The sequence below is a fragment of the Coregonus clupeaformis genome, chromosome 26 (assembly GCF_020615455.1).
Source record: "Coregonus clupeaformis isolate EN_2021a chromosome 26, ASM2061545v1, whole genome shotgun sequence".
NCBI classification, from domain to species: Eukaryota; Metazoa; Chordata; class Actinopteri; order Salmoniformes; family Salmonidae; genus Coregonus; species Coregonus clupeaformis.
Genome location: NC_059217.1, coordinates 18,119,293 through 18,138,032, shown reverse-complemented (window position 1 = coordinate 18,138,032; position 18,740 = coordinate 18,119,293). Strand labels below are relative to the sequence as shown.

General features: G+C 43.2%; 3 protein-coding genes across 6 annotated transcripts; 2 read left to right on the top strand and 1 right to left on the bottom strand.

Moving 5' to 3' along the window:
- The first annotated feature begins 1,771 nt into the window (after positions 1-1,771).
- Positions 1,772-8,040, top strand: LOC121539928 (thrombopoietin receptor). Its single transcript, XM_041848575.2, has 12 exons — positions 1,772-1,968; positions 2,539-2,659; positions 2,810-2,988; positions 3,102-3,253; positions 5,027-5,192; positions 5,294-5,405; positions 5,708-5,868; positions 6,131-6,273; positions 6,457-6,616; positions 6,706-6,784; positions 6,896-6,980; positions 7,148-8,040. Exons 1-12 carry the CDS (start codon positions 1,851-1,853, stop codon positions 7,658-7,660), a joined length of 1,989 nt encoding a protein of 662 aa, XP_041704509.2. The 5' UTR covers positions 1,772-1,850; the 3' UTR covers positions 7,661-8,040.
- A 607-nt stretch (positions 8,041-8,647) lies between these two features.
- LOC121540432 (origin recognition complex subunit 1-like) lies at positions 8,648-13,196 on the bottom strand. 4 transcript variants are annotated; one of them, XR_005995496.2, is made up of 7 exons: positions 13,155-13,196; positions 11,102-11,209; positions 10,674-10,825; positions 10,324-10,433; positions 9,948-10,102; positions 9,770-9,841; positions 8,648-9,675 (listed from the first exon to the last, which is right to left on the bottom strand). XR_005995496.2 is itself a non-coding variant. In XM_045207758.1 (6 exons), the coding sequence occupies exons 3-6, from the start codon at positions 10,789-10,791 to the stop codon at positions 9,826-9,828; spliced, it is 399 nt and encodes a 132-aa protein (XP_045063693.1). In that variant the 5' UTR covers positions 10,792-10,825; positions 11,102-11,209; positions 12,974-13,090; the 3' UTR covers positions 8,648-9,825. The 4 variants fall into 4 exon arrangements, 1 of the variants encoding a protein (XP_045063693.1); XR_005995495.2 differs by lacking the exon at positions 13,155-13,196 and adding an exon at positions 12,974-13,090; XR_006657469.1 differs by lacking the exon at positions 13,155-13,196 and having other exon boundaries at positions 11,102-11,288.
- A 263-nt stretch (positions 13,197-13,459) lies between these two features.
- LOC121540431 (pre-mRNA-splicing factor 38A-like) lies at positions 13,460-18,267 on the top strand. Its single transcript, XM_041849298.2, has 10 exons — positions 13,460-13,990; positions 14,386-14,545; positions 14,708-14,829; positions 14,923-15,008; positions 15,126-15,236; positions 15,395-15,504; positions 17,231-17,257; positions 17,474-17,565; positions 17,742-17,790; positions 17,963-18,267. The coding sequence occupies exons 1-10, from the start codon at positions 13,861-13,863 to the stop codon at positions 18,006-18,008; spliced, it is 933 nt and encodes a 310-aa protein (XP_041705232.2). The 5' UTR covers positions 13,460-13,860; the 3' UTR covers positions 18,009-18,267.
- Positions 18,268-18,740: the final 473 nt, after the last annotated feature.

Below are 18,740 nucleotides of genomic sequence, written 5' to 3'. Positions count from 1 at the left end.
TGTACAGAATAAAAACAGTTTTAAAAAACATGCACCCTGTTTGCAACAAGGCACTAAAGTAATACTGAAAAAGAAATGTGGCAAAGCAATTAACTTTTTGGCCTGAATACAAAGTTTTATGTTTGGGGCAAATCCAATACAACACATTACTAAGTAACACTTTCCATATTTTCAAGCATATTGGTGGCTGCATCATGTTATCGGTATGCTTGTAACCGTTAAGGACTGGGGAGTTTTTCAGGATAAAAAAGAAACGGAATGGAGCTAAGCACAGGCAAAATCCTAGAGGAAAACCTTTCCACCAGACACTGGGAGGTGAATTCAGCTTTCAGCAGTACAATAACCTAAAACACAAGGCCAAGAAGACAGTGAATTTTCCTGAGTGGCCAAGTTACAGTTTTGACTTAAATCTACTAGAAAATCTATGACAAGACCTGAAAATGGTTGTCTTGCAATGTTCAACAACTCATTTGACAGAGCTTGAAACATTTTGAAAAGAATCATTGTCAAATGTTGCAGAATCCAGGTGTGAAAAGCTCTTAGAGACTTACCTAGAAAGACTTACAGCTGTAATCAGTGCCAAAGGTTATTCTACAAAGTCTTGACTCAGGGGTGTGAATACTTGTGAAAATGAGATATTTCTGTACTTAATTTTAAATTCATTTGCACACACTTCTAAAAACATTTTCACTTTGTCATTATGGTGCATTGTGTGTAGATGGTGAGAAAAAAAACATGTTTTACCCAAATTGAATTCATGCTGTAACACAACAAAATGTGGAATAAGTCAAGGGGTATGAATACTTTCTGAAGGCATTGAACGTGTCATATACAGTGGGGAGAACAAGTATTTGATACACTGCCGATTTTGCAGGTTTTCCTACTTACAAAGCATGTAGAGGTCTGTAATTTTTATCATAGGTACACTTCAAATGTGAGAGACAGAATCTAAAACAAAAATCCAGAAAATCACATTGTATGATTTTTAAGTAATTAATTTACATTTGATTGCATGACATAATACATCAGAAAAGCAGAACTTAATATTTGGTACGAAGCATCTCAAGGTCCTGGAGTGGCCTAGCCAGTCTCCAGACCTGAACCCAATAGAAAATCTTTGGAGGGAGCTGAAAGTCCGTATTGCCCAGCGACAGCCCCGAAACCTGAAGGATCTGGAGAAGGTCTGTATGGAGGAGTGGGCCAAAATACCTGCTGCAGTGTGTGCAAACCTGGTCAAGACCTACAGGAAACGTATGATCTCTGTAATTGCAAACAAAGGTTTCTCTACCAAATATTAAGTTCTGCTTTTCTGATGTATCAAATACTTATGTCATGCAATAAAATGCAAATTAATTACTTAAAAATCATACAATGTGATTTTCTTGATTTTTGTTTTAGATTCCGTCTCTCACAGTTGAAGTGTACCTATGATAAAAATTACAGACCTCTACATGCTTTGTAAGTAGGAAAACCTGCAAAATCGGCAGTGTATCAAATACTTGTTCTCCCCACTGTAACTGACTTTTACTGCACTCTGAATAAAGGATGACATGTTCAAAGATTTCCATTTGATCTTAGATTTTTGGTGAGAGAGCTTAGAGTAGCTATAAATGTTTACAATGTGTGTCAGAGGCCACCTTCTCTCTTTCACCCCCATATGGGTGCCTGACTGGCTCAATCCACACAACACACACTTCCTGTAGCATGAGGAACTGTCAGATAGGGCCTCCCCTCATTACTACCCCCCAGACCACAACACTATGTTGACACACAACACCCTGACACTCTCAGACAGAGAGGTTAATGGATAGTGATCGGATAGGTTAGACATACCTGTGGATGTATATGTCATGGATCTCCATCTCACCTGGAGGATACTCTGCGTCTGGCTTTGGACCACAGCATGCTGGGTGGATGTTCTGGGGCAGGGGACCAGGGCTGGGGCTGTCCCTCACCTGTCAAATAAAGGTATGACATTGGAGCACCTGTTTTATCTTACACAACAAATCAATTGCAATAGTAAACTGTCCACCAGTATGTATAATATCTGAAATAGTGTCACTGTCAGAGCTACACAAATCAAGGCAATAATGTTGATCCTCTCACAGCTTAACTTCCCTGTTGTTCTCTGCTGAGGATTTATTTAAATTTTTCTGTTAAGCACTGATATGACATGTTCACAAACAAGTGCATCAGTAGATTAAAGAAAAGTATTACTCAAAAACTATATTTCGGTATTTGTTGTATTAGTCCACTGTTGTCCCAAAACGTGTTGCATGTCAGCAATCAAGTTTTCAAGATATAAAACTTTCAAAATACAGAGATTGTCACAGTATGATGCGTTTTTTGTGGTATCATACTGTGACACTTTTTGTATTTTGAATTAAACAAATACCGAAATATAGTTTTTTAGTAGTATTTTCCTATTCTATGTTAAAGTGTTATAATAAGATAATAAATACATTATATGCATTATTTTTATGCCACAGTATATTTCATGAAACCCATCCTATCGGTATCTACTACACTCCCTAACAGATGTTCTACTGTTGGCGGATGATGCAGATCCAAAGTGTTTTACCAGGACACAGTATGACTTCACCTGTTTCTGGGAGACACCAGGCAACAACTCGTATGACTTCTTCTATAGTAATGATGAGTATGTTCAGTGTATTCTGGTCATTTACAAAACAACAATATTTTCAGAAAGAAATGAAATACACTAACATGTATTACAGTTGAAGTGGACCTGACATACACTCCATTCTGCCAGTCACTGATGCCAGTCATATTCTCTCTGTCTGTTCAGTGGGGAGGAGAAGAGGTGTAATCTTACCCTCCAGAGGACGGAGGAGAGGGGGGCAGTCCTCCATGTCTGCTCCTTCCCTCCCTCTGATGTCTTCCTGTTCATCTTCACACACATCAGAGTGTTGGAGAGCAGCTCCAACTACACACTCTATGCACGCACTGTCAGCGTCGAGGACCAGGGTGAGAGAGAGAGAGAGAGAGAGAATGTGGATTTTAGTAGTTTGAAATCTAAAGTTCTTACTTTCCAGTAATGGCATATCCTCTCTGCTTCATTCTTTCTTCTTTCTCCTCAGTTCTCCTGGATCCCCCTGTGAATGTATCCCTTCACCCAACAGGGCAGACTGGGCAGTTCCAGGTGGCGTGGCACACACCCAGAGAGTGGGAGAACAACATGCAGTATGGGATACGATACTCCTCCCAGAGCCTGAGGGAAAGAACGGAACTGGTAGGCCTACTGAAACTCAGAAACACACAAAATCAACACCAATTCAACCAGTCAGATTAGCTGCAAGGGGAAAAAGATACAGTGAGGGAAAAGAGTATTTGATCCTCTGCTGATTTTGTACGTTTGCCCACTGACAAAGACATGATCAGTCTATAATTTTAATGGTAGGTTTATTTGAACAGTGAGAGACAGAATAACAACAACAAAATCCAGAAAAACGCATGTCAAAAATGTTATAAATTGATTTGCATTTTAATGAGGGAAATAAGTATTTGACCCCTCTGCAAAACATGACTTAGTACTTGGTGGCAAAACCCTTGTTGGCAATCACAGAGGTCAGACGTTTCTTGTAGTTGGCCACCAGGTTTGCACACATCTCAGGAGGGATTTTGTTCCACTCCTCTTTGCAGATCTTCTCCAAGTCATTAAGGTTTCGAGGCTGACATTTGGCAACTCGAACCTTCAGCTCCCTCCACAGATTTTCTATGGGATTAAGGTCTGGAGACTGGCTAGGCCACTCCAGGACCTTAATGTGCTTCTTCTTGAGCCACTCCTTTGTTGCCTTGGCCGTGTGTTTTGGGTCATTGTCATGCTGGAATATCCATCCACGATCCATTTTCAATGCCCTGGCTGAGGGAAGGAGGTTCTCACCCAAGATTTGATGGTACATGGCCCCGTCCATCGTCCCTTTGATGCAGTGAAGTTGTCCTGTCCCCTTAGCAGAAAAACACCCCCAAAGCATAATGTTTCCACCTCCATGTTTGACGGTGGGGATGGTGTTCTTGGGGTCATAGGCAGCATTCCTCCTCCTCCAAACACGGCGAGTTGAGTTGATGCCAAAGAGCTCCATTTTGGTCTCATCTGACAACAACACGTTCACCCAGTTCTCCTCTGAATCATTCAGATGTTCATTGGCAAACTTCAGACGGGCCTGTATATGTGCTTTCTTGAGCAGGGTGACCTTGCAGGATTTCAGTCCTTCATGGCGTAGTGTGTTACCAATTGTTTTCTTGGTGACTATGGTCCCAGCTGCCTTGAGATCATTGACAAGATCCTCCCGTGTAGTTCTGGGCTGATTCCTCACCGTTCTCATGATCATTGCAACTCCACAAGGTGAGATCTTGCATGGAGCCCCAGGCCGAGGGAGATTGATAGTTATTTTGTGTTTCTTCCATTTGCGAATAATCGCACCAACTGTTGTCACCTTTTCACCAAGCTGCTTGGCGATGGTCTTGTAGCCCATTCCAGCCTTGTGTAGGTCTACAATCTTGTCCCTGACATCCTTGGAGAGCTCTTTGGTCTTGGCCATGGTGGAGAGTTTGGAATCTGATTGATTGATTGCTTCTGTGGACAGGTGTCTTTTATACAGGTAACACACTGTGATTAGGAGCACTCCCTTTTAGAGTGTGCTCCTAATCTCAGCTCGTTACCTGTATAAAAGACACCTGGGAGCCAGAAATCTTTCTGATTGAGAGGGGGTCAAATACTTATTTCCCTCATTAAAATGCAAATCAATTTCTAACATTTTTGACATGCGTTTTTCTGGATTATTTTGTTGTTATTCTGTCTCTCACTGTTCAAATAAACCTACCATTAAAATTATAGACTGATCATTTCTTTGTCAGTGGGCAAACGTACAAAATCAGCAGGGGATCAAATACTTTTTTTTCCTCACTGTAGATGAATTGTTTGGTAAAAAATCGTCACCCAAACCCCAGTCACTGTGCTGCTGGTGTAGAACGCCTATGATTTCTGTACCCTCCCTGTCCCCAGATAAAGCCAGTGAGGTCCCCCATCCACAGCCTGGTCTCTCTAGCGCCAGGGGAGGTGGTCAGCGTCCAGCTGAGGGTCAAACCCATTGGCTACAGCGAGAAAGAGACCAGCGGTCATTGGAGCGACTGGTCGGTCCCCAAAACTGCCATGGTTCCCCAGAGTGCAGGTCTGTGGTAGTATTGTTGTAAATGTGAATAGAGGAACTGAATATGGTCACTTTACATTACTGATTTAAGTGATGGAGTTTTACTATAATTTTTTCTCCAGCTGATATCTCATTGTTGTGCCACACTTCTGACCTGCAAAACATCACCTGCCAATGGAATGGGCAGGCCTACAGAGATGATACCTACACCATATACTACACGCTGGGACCCAGGTATTAACAAATTAAGAAATTACTCCAATGAGGTTCTTGCAAAACCCTCCTCAAAGTAATCTAAATGTAGTTTTACAGTCAAAATACCTGATCAGAGGCTATTTAAGTCATTTAGCAGACGCTCTTATCCAGAGCGACTTACAGGCGCAATTAGGGTTAAGTGCCTTGCTCAAGGGCTCATCGGCAGATTTTTCACCTAGTCGGCTCAGGGATTAGAACCAGCGACCTTTCGGTTACTGGTACAGCACTCTTAACCACTAAGCTACCTGCCCCCCTAACCTCTTGTTGTATATTCTCTGCAGTGAAAGTGAGGGCTGGAGAGAGTGTACGCAGAATGAGAACACCTCCTACCATTGCAGTTTCCATGGAGCAGAGTCCAGTGAGATACGGGTCAAACTCAGCGCTGGTCCTGCTACTTCCAGGCGGACCTTCTACACTGAGCCTTTCAGACTCAACAACAGCAGTGAGTCACACTGATAAAATACCATTTGGCAGCTGTGAAAGCCTCCCTTCATTAAAAAAGGAGACTATCGTCTACCGGTATACTACATTGCCATTGAGTACAAAATCGAGTCTAGCATGCATCTTACTGTATTGCTGACAATGCAGTAAGATATTGACAGACGTCTGTAACAGACAGTACAATCTGTATTGCTGGGCATACACTAATCATCTCTGCAAAACTCATGTTATGTCTCTCTCTCCTCTCCCTATGCTGCGGTCAGTTCAAACAGCCCCTCCGGGGAGGCTGAGGGGACAGTGGGAGGGGGGCAGGCTGCGTCTGAAATGGGACATCCCTCTATTGGCCCTGTCTGTCCACCTGATGTACCAGCTCTGCTACCAGCCTCGAGAGGAGACTGTCTGGAAGGTACAGAATTAACTAAATGATCTTCTTCTGTTTACTTCATTCTGTTGTGTGGTAGAACCCTGGCTCTGTCCTTATCGCATGTAAACAGAGAACTACGTTTCGTCATGACTTTGTATTTTGCAGTACACATACCAATCACCCACCAATAACTGGGTGCAATTGTGTGTTGTCCTCTCTCTCCAGCTGGTGACCCTGCAGGGCCCAGAGACCAGTTCCTGTCTGGACATTCAGACTGGAGTTCAGTACTACATCCAGGTCAGAGCCAGACCCAACGGGTCAGTCTACGCTGGCTACTGGAGCGACTGGTCACCCCGACTCACTGTGGACACGCCCTCAGACTTAGGTACAGTAAAACAATCATTGATTATGTTTAACTTCTGGAGATATTCTCCTTCTCAAGCTCTTCTAGAATTCTTTCATGTAACTCAACAGGTGCCCTCATCCCCTGCATCCCTCTCATGATGCTCATTGTCTCAGTCGTCTTCATCTCCATGTTCTCCAGGTATCTCACGTAAGATGCTTTTTCATTTTGCTTCATAATAAAATCTGTTTTACCATCAACTTATTCTTATCACCCTATACATGGACATGTGTACTGAAAATGTTTATCTTCTTCCACCAGTAAGCTCAAACAGTATCTGTGGCCACCAGTCCCAAACCTTGACAAAGTACTGCACGGCTTCCTGACAGATATCAATGGACAAAACGTAATTAATTACAGTACACAGTGGATTAACGGAACTAGATCAATTGAAAGGGTCAAGTTAACAATGAAATGTGTTCAATATATAACACATTTAGTTTATCATTGTGTGCAGATATTGGAAACCATTGGATCTGAGTGTGTCTGTATGCTCCTGTGTTACCTCCATAGGACCCTCCCTTCAACATCAAGCAGTGTTCAGAGGAGACCCCAGCCTGTGTCGTGGAGATCATGTCTGAGAGGGAGGCTCCAGGCAGAGGGATGCTTCCCAGGGAGTTCTCCTTACTACTCTCCCCAGAACAAGACACCTCAGGCGGGGAGGAGGAGAGCCCTCCTACCCTGTTCCTGGAGGTCAGTCCGGACTACGTGACCCTGACCACGGATGATGTCATCCCCCGTCTCCGAGGGAACGAGTACGTGTACGATGGGGAGGTGGGGGCGGAGTCTCAGAGCCTGGGGGTGGGGGGAGAGGAGGTGCTCCAGGAGAGGTGTCACTGCTCCTTCACTAGGTCCTCCAGCTTCCCATCATCCTCTAGTATAACAGACATCCTCAACCGCTCCTACCTACTGCTGGCCGAGCAGCCCATAAAGAGACTGGACTGTCCAGGGCAGCAGGGCACCCCCCAAAGCAGCAGGACCTATGCCAACCTGGATGGCACAAGCTCAGCCAACACAAATGCCTGATTGTGCTGTGCCAGAGTGCCAACAAGGGCACACAAACGCATGAGAAAGACATGGGAAAAATAAAAGAAACCAAGTACAAAACACAAGGGGGAGGCTTTAAATATAAAAAGTGCTATTCTCAAAACAAGGATGTATTTAGGATATTCAACGTTGCACAATGCTGGATGAAATATCTTAATTTGTCTAGGAACATGTAAGACACAGCTCAAGTGTGCTTGTGGATATAAAATGGTCTTCAGAATGGACAGTTACAAAACATCAACACAATATCCATTACATCACCACTAAAACAGGTCATTGAATATGTCATTAACTTGGGCTCCCGAGTGGCGCAGCGGTCTAAGGCACTGCATCTCATTGCTTGAGGCGTCACTACAGACCCCCTGGTTCGATTCCAGGCTGTATCACAACCGGCCGTGATTGTGCGCCGCCCTATGGGACAGCCAATCGGCCCGGTGTAGGCCGTCATTGTAAATAAGAATTTGTTCTTAACTGACTTGCCTAGTTAAATTACAAATAAATACAAACTTGTAGCATTATGTACATTGTAAAAAGGTGCAACAATTATATATTTTTTGGGGGGGGATTGGATGAACCAAGAGGGACTTTGATATTTTCCTTCGACATACTATAAATATATATATTTTGCTTGTCTTATGCCTGGCTGTACAGTATATGTCTATCATAATCTTTTCACTCTACAAAGGGGCGGCAGGTAGCTTAGTGGTTAAGAGCGTTGTGCCAGTAACCGAAAAGTCGCTGGTTCTAATCCCCGAGCCGACTAGGTGAAAAATCTGTCGATGTGCCATTGAGCAAGGCACTTAACCCTAATTGCTCCTGTAAGTCGCTCTGGGTAAGAGCGTCTGCTAAATGACTAAAATTTAAAAATGTAGATGTAAACTATGCTTGCTTCATTCTAGCCATCTCTGGAAAGCAATACCTGTGCAGGTAATGTGTACATGAAGAATGGAAAGGTAGACCTACAAGTATTGTTAAATATCTTTATTATATTTGTAGATACAATATTCAAAAAATAATACAGAAAATCATAAAACCAACAAGAGCAACATTAAAATGTTTGAATAAGGATAAAAGAGGAAAGTCAAATGGCTAACTGATGGGGAACTGTAGCGCTCCCATCAACACAATGAGTTAAAACCAGATTTAAATATCCTTTCAAAAGTTTGTAACAAGGGCAATTTTCAGTAAACATACATAAAATCAATTTAATAGAAGTCATGATTTCTTTTGTGCTTGGCAGAATTCCATAATAAAATGTTCAAGTACGATGCAGTTTCCCTTTCAAATGCTTCCAATGGTGCTTGCAACAATGACAACACTGAAAAGCATTTGTAAAATAATATTAAAAACAGAGGATCCTTGTCCTAAAAAAAAAAATACTCTGCCTCTCAGAAGACACCATCAAACCAAACTGTGAGCCTCTAAAAGAGGACACAGCCAGAGGTGTCTGTGGGATTCATGTTCCCAGTCCTGAGTGGTACAGTAGTTTTGGCTGTGGTCAAGGGCAGGCATGGGACTATGTGGTCCAATGGTGGACCTGAAGAGTTTCAGTGTGAGAGAGGGATCTTGGTTCTCACAAAACAGTACATCGATCAATTGAACGGACAGAGATAGTCCTGATGGAGCCAGTTTCCTTTCCCAATCTGGCTCAGGAACCGAGATAATTACAGTTTAACCCTTCACTGCAACTGAAACCTGGTGATACGGCAGCTCTCCTGAACTGAGAAAACAAATCCTTATGTTAGGACCAACCTTGTCAGGAAACACAGGGTGGACCCCTGCCTGGACCCCTGGTGGTCTCTCTGTCGGCATTGAGTGCGTAGAGCACGTCGTTCTGGCTGACGTCGAGTCTGACCTGCTGTAGTACGTCTAGACGGCTGGCCTCCAGCAGCAGCAGACGACACGCCCTCAGGCGCTGACACACGGCCAGACCCTCGGACACACTTATGGGCTACAGGCCCTCCACACGACAACGCTTGGTGCTGCACTAACACCTAGGGGGAGATCCACAATGCAGGTAAAAGAAGGAAAGATGTGTGTTGAGCAAGAGCTGAAGTCAGTCAATGTTGACCTCAGTAGGGTCTATACCTGTTGGAAGGTGGCCACCTCCAGTCCCAGCCGCCTGAATTCAGCGATGACCGCCCTCAGGAAGAGCTTCTCCTACACCAATGCACACGTAACACACATAGATTTCACATAGATTGACAGCTCTCTGGGCCAATGGGAACAGATTGACATCTCTGTGGGCCAATGGGGTGTCTCTTACCTGTTGGCTTTGATGTAAGAGGAGGAGGACATCTCATCCAGGGCCTCCATCACATGACTCATGCCCACCAATCCTGTGGAGGACATGTGTGAGGCTGAGTGCTCGCAGATCTCTGTGTCCAGACATCGCCAGATGTCTCCTGATAACGCTGCCACCTGGTGGACGGGAGAGGGACAGCGGTCAGAGACAGAAACACCACTCACAGATAGGTACCGCCAAACAGAACACTTCACAGTATCACTGGCAGACCTTTCCAATCCATGGTTCCAATCGATGGCATTAATGTATCAATTAAGGGGCAGGAAGAAAAAAAAAACAGAAGGACTGGAACGCAAGGATCTGAGTTGTGCACCCCTTGGGCTGGATAATAGAATACCTTTTTGGAGACGGGGTGCAGAGCCTCCTCCTCAAAGGCCTTGACCTTGTTCAGTCTGGACGTGATGATCTGCTGCAGCTGTACAGCTAGAACGACATCCTGGTCAGGCCCTGGACACACACACACAGTTCTAAACACCGTAAGATGCAGTTAAACACACAAACTCTTTCATCCACACACTATTAGAGCTGCAAGAATACAAAATTACATTTCATAAGCAATACAAAAACATCATTAGTAAGCTCCTTAGTAAGTACAAATGCATCTGTAATGAAAGTAGAGGTGATTGCAAGCCTGGACACACCAGTGGAACAGCGCCCTCATATGGTGGTGAAAGAGACAGTCCTTACCAGTATGCTGGTCACCCTGTTGATCATTATCCTCTCTGGGAGGTCCATGGTGTTGGCGATTGGTCAGCACCACCAGGCGGGCGTGGCGCCCCTTTGGCCAATCAAACAGCTTGTACATGATGTTCTGCTTCCTGGTCCAAAAGCAAGTCCAGCTAAGGAGTGGAACACAGGGTCAGTCACAGAAATGGAATGATTAGAACAAGCATCCCCCATTCAAGTCAAAATGTGTAATTCTACTGCAATGTGTCCACGAAATATGTAGAGTAGAAATACTGAGACAATTATAGAATGAACACAATCCTCTGTCTTGACATCTATCATTTGCATCTCCCAGTTGGGGTAAACGATGGTTACAACCAAAGTAAAAATACATTCTCCTATCCTTAGAGTCAAGACAGAGTGCATTCGTGATTAAAAGGCGGCCTTACCTCGTCAGCCAATAGCACGGTGGTCTCCTTCTTGGGGGCGGGGTTACTGAAATTATTTTCCAATAGGGCTGCAGCGTGGTCAGTGGTCGCCTTCTGGTCTGTCAGTTTCTGAAGGAGGAGACCCGGATTTACACTATATATACACAAAAGTATGTGGACACCCCTTCAAATTAGTGGATTTGGCTATTTCAGCCACAGCTGACAGGTGTATAAAATCGAGCACACAGCCATGCAATCTCCATAGACAAACATTGGTAGTAGAATGGCCTTACTGAAGAGCTGTTACTTTCAATGTGGCACTGTCATAGGATGCCACCTTCCCAACAAGTCAGTTCGTCAAATTTCTGCCCTGCTAGAGCTGCCCCGGTCGACTGTAAGTGCTGTTATTGTGAAGTGGAAACGTCTAGGAGCAGCAACAACGGCTCAGCCGCAAAGTAGTAGGCCACACAAGCTCTCAGAACGGGACCGCCGAGTGCTGAAGCGCATAAAAATCATCTGTCCTCGGTTGCAACACTCACTACTGAGTTCCAAACTTCCTCTGGAAGCAACGTCAGCACAAAAACTGTGGCCGAGGGAAGAATCTGGGTTTTGCGGAAGCCAGGAGAACGCTACCTGCCTGTAAAGTTTGGTGGAGGAGGAATAATAGTCTGGGGCTGTTTTTCATGGTTCGGGCTAGGCCCCTTAGTTCCAGTGAAGGGACATTCTAGACGATAGTGTTCTTCCAACTTTGTGGCAACAGTTTGGGGAAGGCCCTTTCCTGTTTTAGCATGAAATGGTTTGTCGAGATCGGTGTGGAAGAACTTGACTGGCCTGCACAGAGCCCTGACCACAACCCCATCGAACACCTTTGGGATGAATTGGAATGGCGACTGCGAGCCAGGCTTAAATCGCCCAACCTCACTAATGCTCGTCGCTGAATGGAAGCAAGTCCCCGCAGCAATGTTCCAACATCTAGTGGAAAGCCTAGTGTAGTTGCTCACAGAATTTTGTTTCAGTGGCCACGCCCTTCTGCTGGGGTAGGGATGTAAAATTCCCTACCCGATACAACATACTTCGGTGATATTGTGATTTGTAATAGACTGTCATAGCCCCAATTAAAAAAGTTAACATTGGCCGTTGATTACATAACTTTTTTTTAAATGGTGGGGTTGCAAAACATTTTTTATATCAAAATGGGGCCGCGGGCCAAAACAGTTTGGGAACCCCTGCGGACATGCAGATAGTTAATTAGCACAGGTACACCTCTGTCGGTTTTCCGTAAACAAGCGCTGCAACATGGAAATATGTGGGAATCCTTAAGGCGTCCGCATACATAGGTTTGGTTTGCTCATAGCACAACTCGGCTAGGCGAAGTGAACGTCTGTGCTTGCATACTCCCTTAAAATACCTTCGCTTGAAAAACTAGAGAAAAGCAGCAATATTACTGTTTGTCCCTCTTGAGACACTGTAGCAACAAGTACACTTCCTCAATACATTTTTAATAAATTTTGACGTTTTTGCAGAGGTCTTAGCCGAGCAATTTTACATCTAACTAACTCAATTAAAAGAATGTGCATGAAAACTAGTATTGTGTTGTTGAATGACAATAAACACTTCATTGAATAATCCCTACTGTTGACCAATCACCAATGAAGGGTGTAGACTTCGGCTACTGAACTGTGACAAGCCTCAAGAGAAAATGTGTGCTGAACAACTGTACAAACATATACGGAAGTTCAATTATACATTCAAAATGCATATTTAGCAAAGAAAATACCCAAGCACACAGGTTTAAGAAAAGGAAATAGAAAATTAAAAAATAAATAATAAAATAAATATATGAAACGTACAAACGTCACAGAGGTACTGTACATTCAATTATACAGATCATACCTGGCAATAATCCAAGATGTCGTAGCAGTGCGGTTGTGTGCTTTGTTGTGTGTCCGTGTAAATAGCCTGTTTTTTGTATTTTTCGTACATATTTCCCTATCACACTTTTCATCCTTCTACTAAATATACTTTCCTGCAACCCGCCTCACTCAATGTGGAACAGATTCTATTATTTACTCACCTTTATCTAGAATCTCCAGTTGAAACTAGCTAGCCAACTAACTAGCTATTAGCGGTTTTCACCCAGAACATCGGATTTTCTGCCGGAATAACTGAAACACTGGACCCTAACACCGGATCGCAACTAGCTAGCCGCAACTGAATGGATGTTGCTGTAGGCTAATCACCACTGCCCCCGAAGCAAGCACCAGTTAGCCGGGATATAGGCCTGGCTCAAGGCTATCTACCTCTTTGTCTACCGGACGGGAAGAGCCAGCTAACTATTTACTTGCTATTAGCCACCGTTAGCGGTTTTTCACCATTGTCCGTGGCCTGCACTACCTACCAGCCAGCCAGCTCTAGCCTGGACTATTATCGGCCAGTCTGCACAGCGCGTTATAACGTTCAGAACGAGCGTCAGGTATCTTAACAAATTTCCCCGGACAGAACACCCGATGGCCAGAAAATACTATCGTCAATATGCGCAAAAGTAGTTTGGGTTATTAGCGTCTATGAATGGGCTGAGCTAACTAGCTGTCACCCATACTCACAAAGAGAGACAGGAACTCGTCTCTGAGTTGAACGGCTAAATTGATCAAATTCCATGCAGTTTAAAATAAATAAAATCTGCCCCGGAAGTGTACATTGTTGCACCGGAAGATATACAGTACATATGCGAATTCGTTTCGCACAGGAAAACATTTTTCATTCAGTTTTGAGCTGTGAAGATGGCAAATAGGACGGTTAAAGATGCCAACAGTATACATGGAACAAATCCACAATACTTGGTGGAGAAAATTATTCGTACTCGAATCTATGAATCAAAATACTGGAAAGAAGAATGCTTTGGACTGACCGGTGAGTTGGAGCCATAATTATAGAGGCCTTTAGCATGGGCCGCGCCATTAAGGGCTTCCACCATTTTAAAGTAGTCAGTAGTCAACCGGGTGGGGATGGTTGCCTCAATGGCACTGCCCATGCTGTCACAGATGCAATAATGGCACAGATATAAGATGAGTCCTCTATCTATATCTATGGTTGGAGCTAGCGAACAGCTAACGCTAGTTAGCTTGAAATACAAATACCACAAATGTAAACATAGTAGTACTAGGAAGTGCGCTAGCTAGCATCTAGTCATGTTTACCCTGTTACATTCACGTATAGGTTTATGCACACCAAAAGTACTAGTTAGCGAACAATGCCTGCTCCATATTGACGATCTTATTTCTGATTGGTTTCTCTTTGATCACTAGCCGAGCTTGTCGTTGACAAAGCCATGGCGCTGAAGTTTGTCGGTGGAGTTTATGGCGGAAATATCAAACCGACACCTTTCCTGTGTCTCACTCTGAAGATGCTGCAGATCCAGCCAGAGAAAGACATCATCGTAGAATTCATAAAAAACGAGGATTTCAAGTAAGATTTTGCATTCATGCTGGTTATAGTATAAGAAGCCTTTATGTATTAGTTTTTCTAACTTTTCATTTATGACTATCTTGTAACTCCCAGCTTGACAAATGTGATTTAAAAAATCCGAACCTACATGGCAACCTCACTGTGATGTTTTCTACACCTTAGGTATGTCCGCTTGCTTGGAGCCATGTACATGAGGTTGACTGGGACATCAGTGGATTGCTACAAATACCTGGAACCACTGTACAACGACTACAGAAAAATCAAGAGTCAGAACCGAAATGGGGGTGAGTCTTTTTGTTTACATGGAATGATTATACAATACGAAATTGTCTACCTTGGATTTAAATGGCACTTTCTCCTTTCACCCTCTGTTTCAGAGTTTGAGCTGCAACACGTTGATGAGTTTATTGATGAACTACTACACGCTGAGAGAATGTGTGACATAATCCTTCCCAGGCTTCAGGTAAGTCTCATACCCGTGTATGTGCTCACATCCCTTGTTTCACTGACCTAGACTGCTGATGTATGTGTGTGTGTGTGTGTGTGTGTGTGTGTGTGTGTGTGAGTGTGTTAACTACAGAAAAGACAGGTTCTTGAGGAGGCAGAGCTGTTAGACACACGCATCAGTGCCCTGGAAGAGGACCTGGATGAGGTGGAGACCAGCGATGAGGAAGATGAGGAAGAGGAGAAGGTAGTCGTCTTAACTTTATCCCCCTATCCAACAATAGCCTGCATAAGCTAACTGTAAAGTTGAGTAAACTTACGCTAGTGTAGTGGGTGGAAGAATTCTAACGTTGTTTCACTGTCCATGTCTGTCTCTCTGTCGTCTTTCTGTTCAAATGTCTACAGACAGAGAGAGTTCAGACCCCAGAGCCTCACAGACGGAGTTACCGAGACAACGATCGGCCTCGCCACTCGCCCTCTCCACGCTACAGACGCAGCAGTCGTTCACCCAGACGGTAACTAACCAGACATATCTCAAAGTTCATAGTAGGGATGTAATTAATGTTTAAGATACGAGTGCATCAATCCGCGAGACCCCAAACGGCTCCAAATCTAGCATGCATCGGTCAGAAAATTGATTCCAACATTACGAATGGCTTTTTTTTAAAGCTCATATTACTTTATTTCTACCTTCTGAAAATACCTCTCATTTTCAGTGTCGAACTAAGCATGTAACTGCGTTGACAGTCGTTGATCTACAAGTCATTTTGCATGCCAAACAACCCCAGGCAATATCAGTAGCCTAGTCAAACTGCGAACTGTGCGAGGCTTCGCACTCTGACCAAAGAGAGGTCTATTCCTGATCTTGCACCTTAAGCATTCAAATGTTTGTAAAATGGCTTGCGCAATATTAGGCTTTATTAGTTGAGTGTCAGCTAATGTAATTTGCTAGGTTGAATGTGTTGAAAATAGTGTTTTACGGGAATAAATGTAAGCTACCGCATACCGGAGACACAACTCATCTGGCTATACCTGCTGATCAGGGCTTACATTATATTTTATTTTGATTGTTCAGGTTCACCATCAGATATAGTATTGGTAGTTTTGCTTTAAACAATCAGTGTATATGGTCATTTTTAGATATATGGGATAAAGTTAACTTCATAACGAGGACAGCAATCACTTTTGGAACCACAATGCATGGCAAAACGAGAGGAGAGGAGAAGAGAAGCTCCGTAAAAATGTCAAAATGTTTAATACCTTTTGATTTTGAGACGTGTGAAATCCAAAGTTGTGCTATACACCGAGTGTACAAAACATTAGGAACACCTTCCTAATCTGGAGTTGCATCCCCTTTTGCCCTCAAAACAGTGTCAATTAGTCGGGGCATGGGCTCTACAAGGTGTCAAAGCGTTCCACAGGGATGCTGGCCCATGTTGACTCAAATGCGTCCCACGGTTGTCAAGTTGGCTGGATGTTCTTTGGGTGGTGGACCATTCTTGATACACATAGGAAACTGTTGACCATGAAAAACCAAGCAGTGTTGCAGTCAAACCAGTGCGCCTGGCACCTACTACCATACCCTGTTCAAAGGCACTTAAATCTTTTGTCTTTCCCATTCACCCTCTGAATGGCACACATACACAATCCATGTCTCAATTGTCTCCACGCTTAAAAATCCTTCTTTAACCTGCCTCCTCCCCTTCATCTACACTGATTTGAAGTGGATTAATTGGCTGTCATAGCTCATTTCTTAAGATAAATATTGATACATTACTGGCTCAAACACTTATAATCTGCAAAAATGACAAGTTAATTAGTAGGTGATGTCAGATAAAAAGTGGGGGGACAAAAAGCCCCCCCCCCCCCTCTGTTTGATCTCTTATGGTTCAGTTTAGGTGCCTACATACACTAGATGTATACATCACACACACACACACACACACACACACACAGAAAGACGTCAATTCAGACAGTCAGATCCAGCTCAGAGAGGCCCAGCTCATGAGCTCCATCAGCAGTAGATTTTTATTTAGAATGGAATAATGAATGTGTTTATGCAACAAATGTTAGTGCATCGAACCGAATCGTTTCAAACTAAAACGTATCATTCCTGTGTCTCATCGGAGCACATTAATCTGGAAATGCATTGAATCATCTTGAAAGATCCCTAGTTCATAGTCATTTCCTATAACATCCTCAAGACACTAAAGATTTGTGCATCCTTTTTATTCTGTCTAGGAGGAGCAGATCACCTAAGAGACGAAGGTATGAAGCTATGTTCTCTGCTGGATTTCTCTTATTTTCCTTTGTTTGAATTCCTAACTCTGATGGTATTGAATATAATAACACAGAACCTACTTTAAGTGTTTAATTCATAAATGAGCTGAGACTCAGATTTACTTCACTAGGGTCCTGGTTACTTGTAAACAGTGCCCTGTATTAATGATGCCTGTATTGTTTCTGTCTCCTGTTGCTACACAGCCCATCCCCCAGACGAGAACGCCACCGCAGCAAAAGCCCCCGTCGCCACCGCAGCCGCTCTCGGGAGAGACGTCACCGCTCAAAGTCCCCAGGTATCATAGCAATGGCTACCATGCCATCCTGCAACGCACAAGATTAAAAATTCACACCAGTGTTTATATTTGTGATGTGTGACATATTTTCCGCTGTAATCATTAGACTTTAAGATGTTTGTAACAATAGTTTCCCCTGCCCAGTCTGACCTAGAGCTGTCTCTATTTTGTCCCAGGGCATCACAGAAGCCACAGGCATCGCAGTCACTCCAAATCCCCAGAGAGGTGAGTGATTGAAGAAGAGAAAGACCCTCACCCCACTATACTAGGATCTACAATATTTAAAAAGCTGCTCTCTGTGTTCATGGTGTAGTTGAACTGTCTGTGAATAACAGCATTTGAGAGAGGGAGACATTTAGTGAGTATATCACCAGCTTTTGTTTTTCTTCTATTCAAGGAGTTCAAAAAAGAGCCACAAGAAGAGTCGAAGAGGAAACTTGTGATCCGCTTTGTATTTTGTGCTCTTGGATAGTTCCTTTTTCTGACTTGAACATTGTGACCAAATTTGTACATCTGTGTATGGAATCCCTTGTATTTTGTATTTTGTTTCGGAAATGATTGCATTTTAATATATTTTCAGACCATGTTGCAGAAAGAAGCAATCTCAATTGTATTTCTCAAATCTGCAGCTCATATGGAACTGTCCACAACCCTATGCATCAGTGAATAAAGTTGCTTGGTGGTTTGAACGTAGACTAAGAATGTCATGTTTGCACAGTCTTTTTTTTGTTTGAATTTTCTGGCCAAGCAGGTTAGGGACCATAGTAATAATGGTTGTTAATCCCAATTGTGTTTGTTTTACCAAGACGATTATTGAGAGCTGTTGTCGAAACAATTGTTAATGTGATGCGTCTCATCATTACAGAATAAGTGTGGAAATAGTTGTATTTTATTATGGATGTCTGTCATCAATGCATATGATGTCCTCATCTGAATGTGTGACTGGTATGAGTGTTAGCCACAATTATACAAATAAAACAGTGGTGGTAAAAGTAAAGATACCTTCATAGAAAATGACTCAAGTGAAAGTCACCCAGTAAAATACTACTTGGGTAAAAGTATTTGGTTTTAAATATACTTAAGTATCAAAAGTAAAAGGGAAAAACCTTTTCAAATTCCTTATATTAAGCAAACCAGATGGCACCATTTTTATTTTTATTGACGGATAGCCAGGG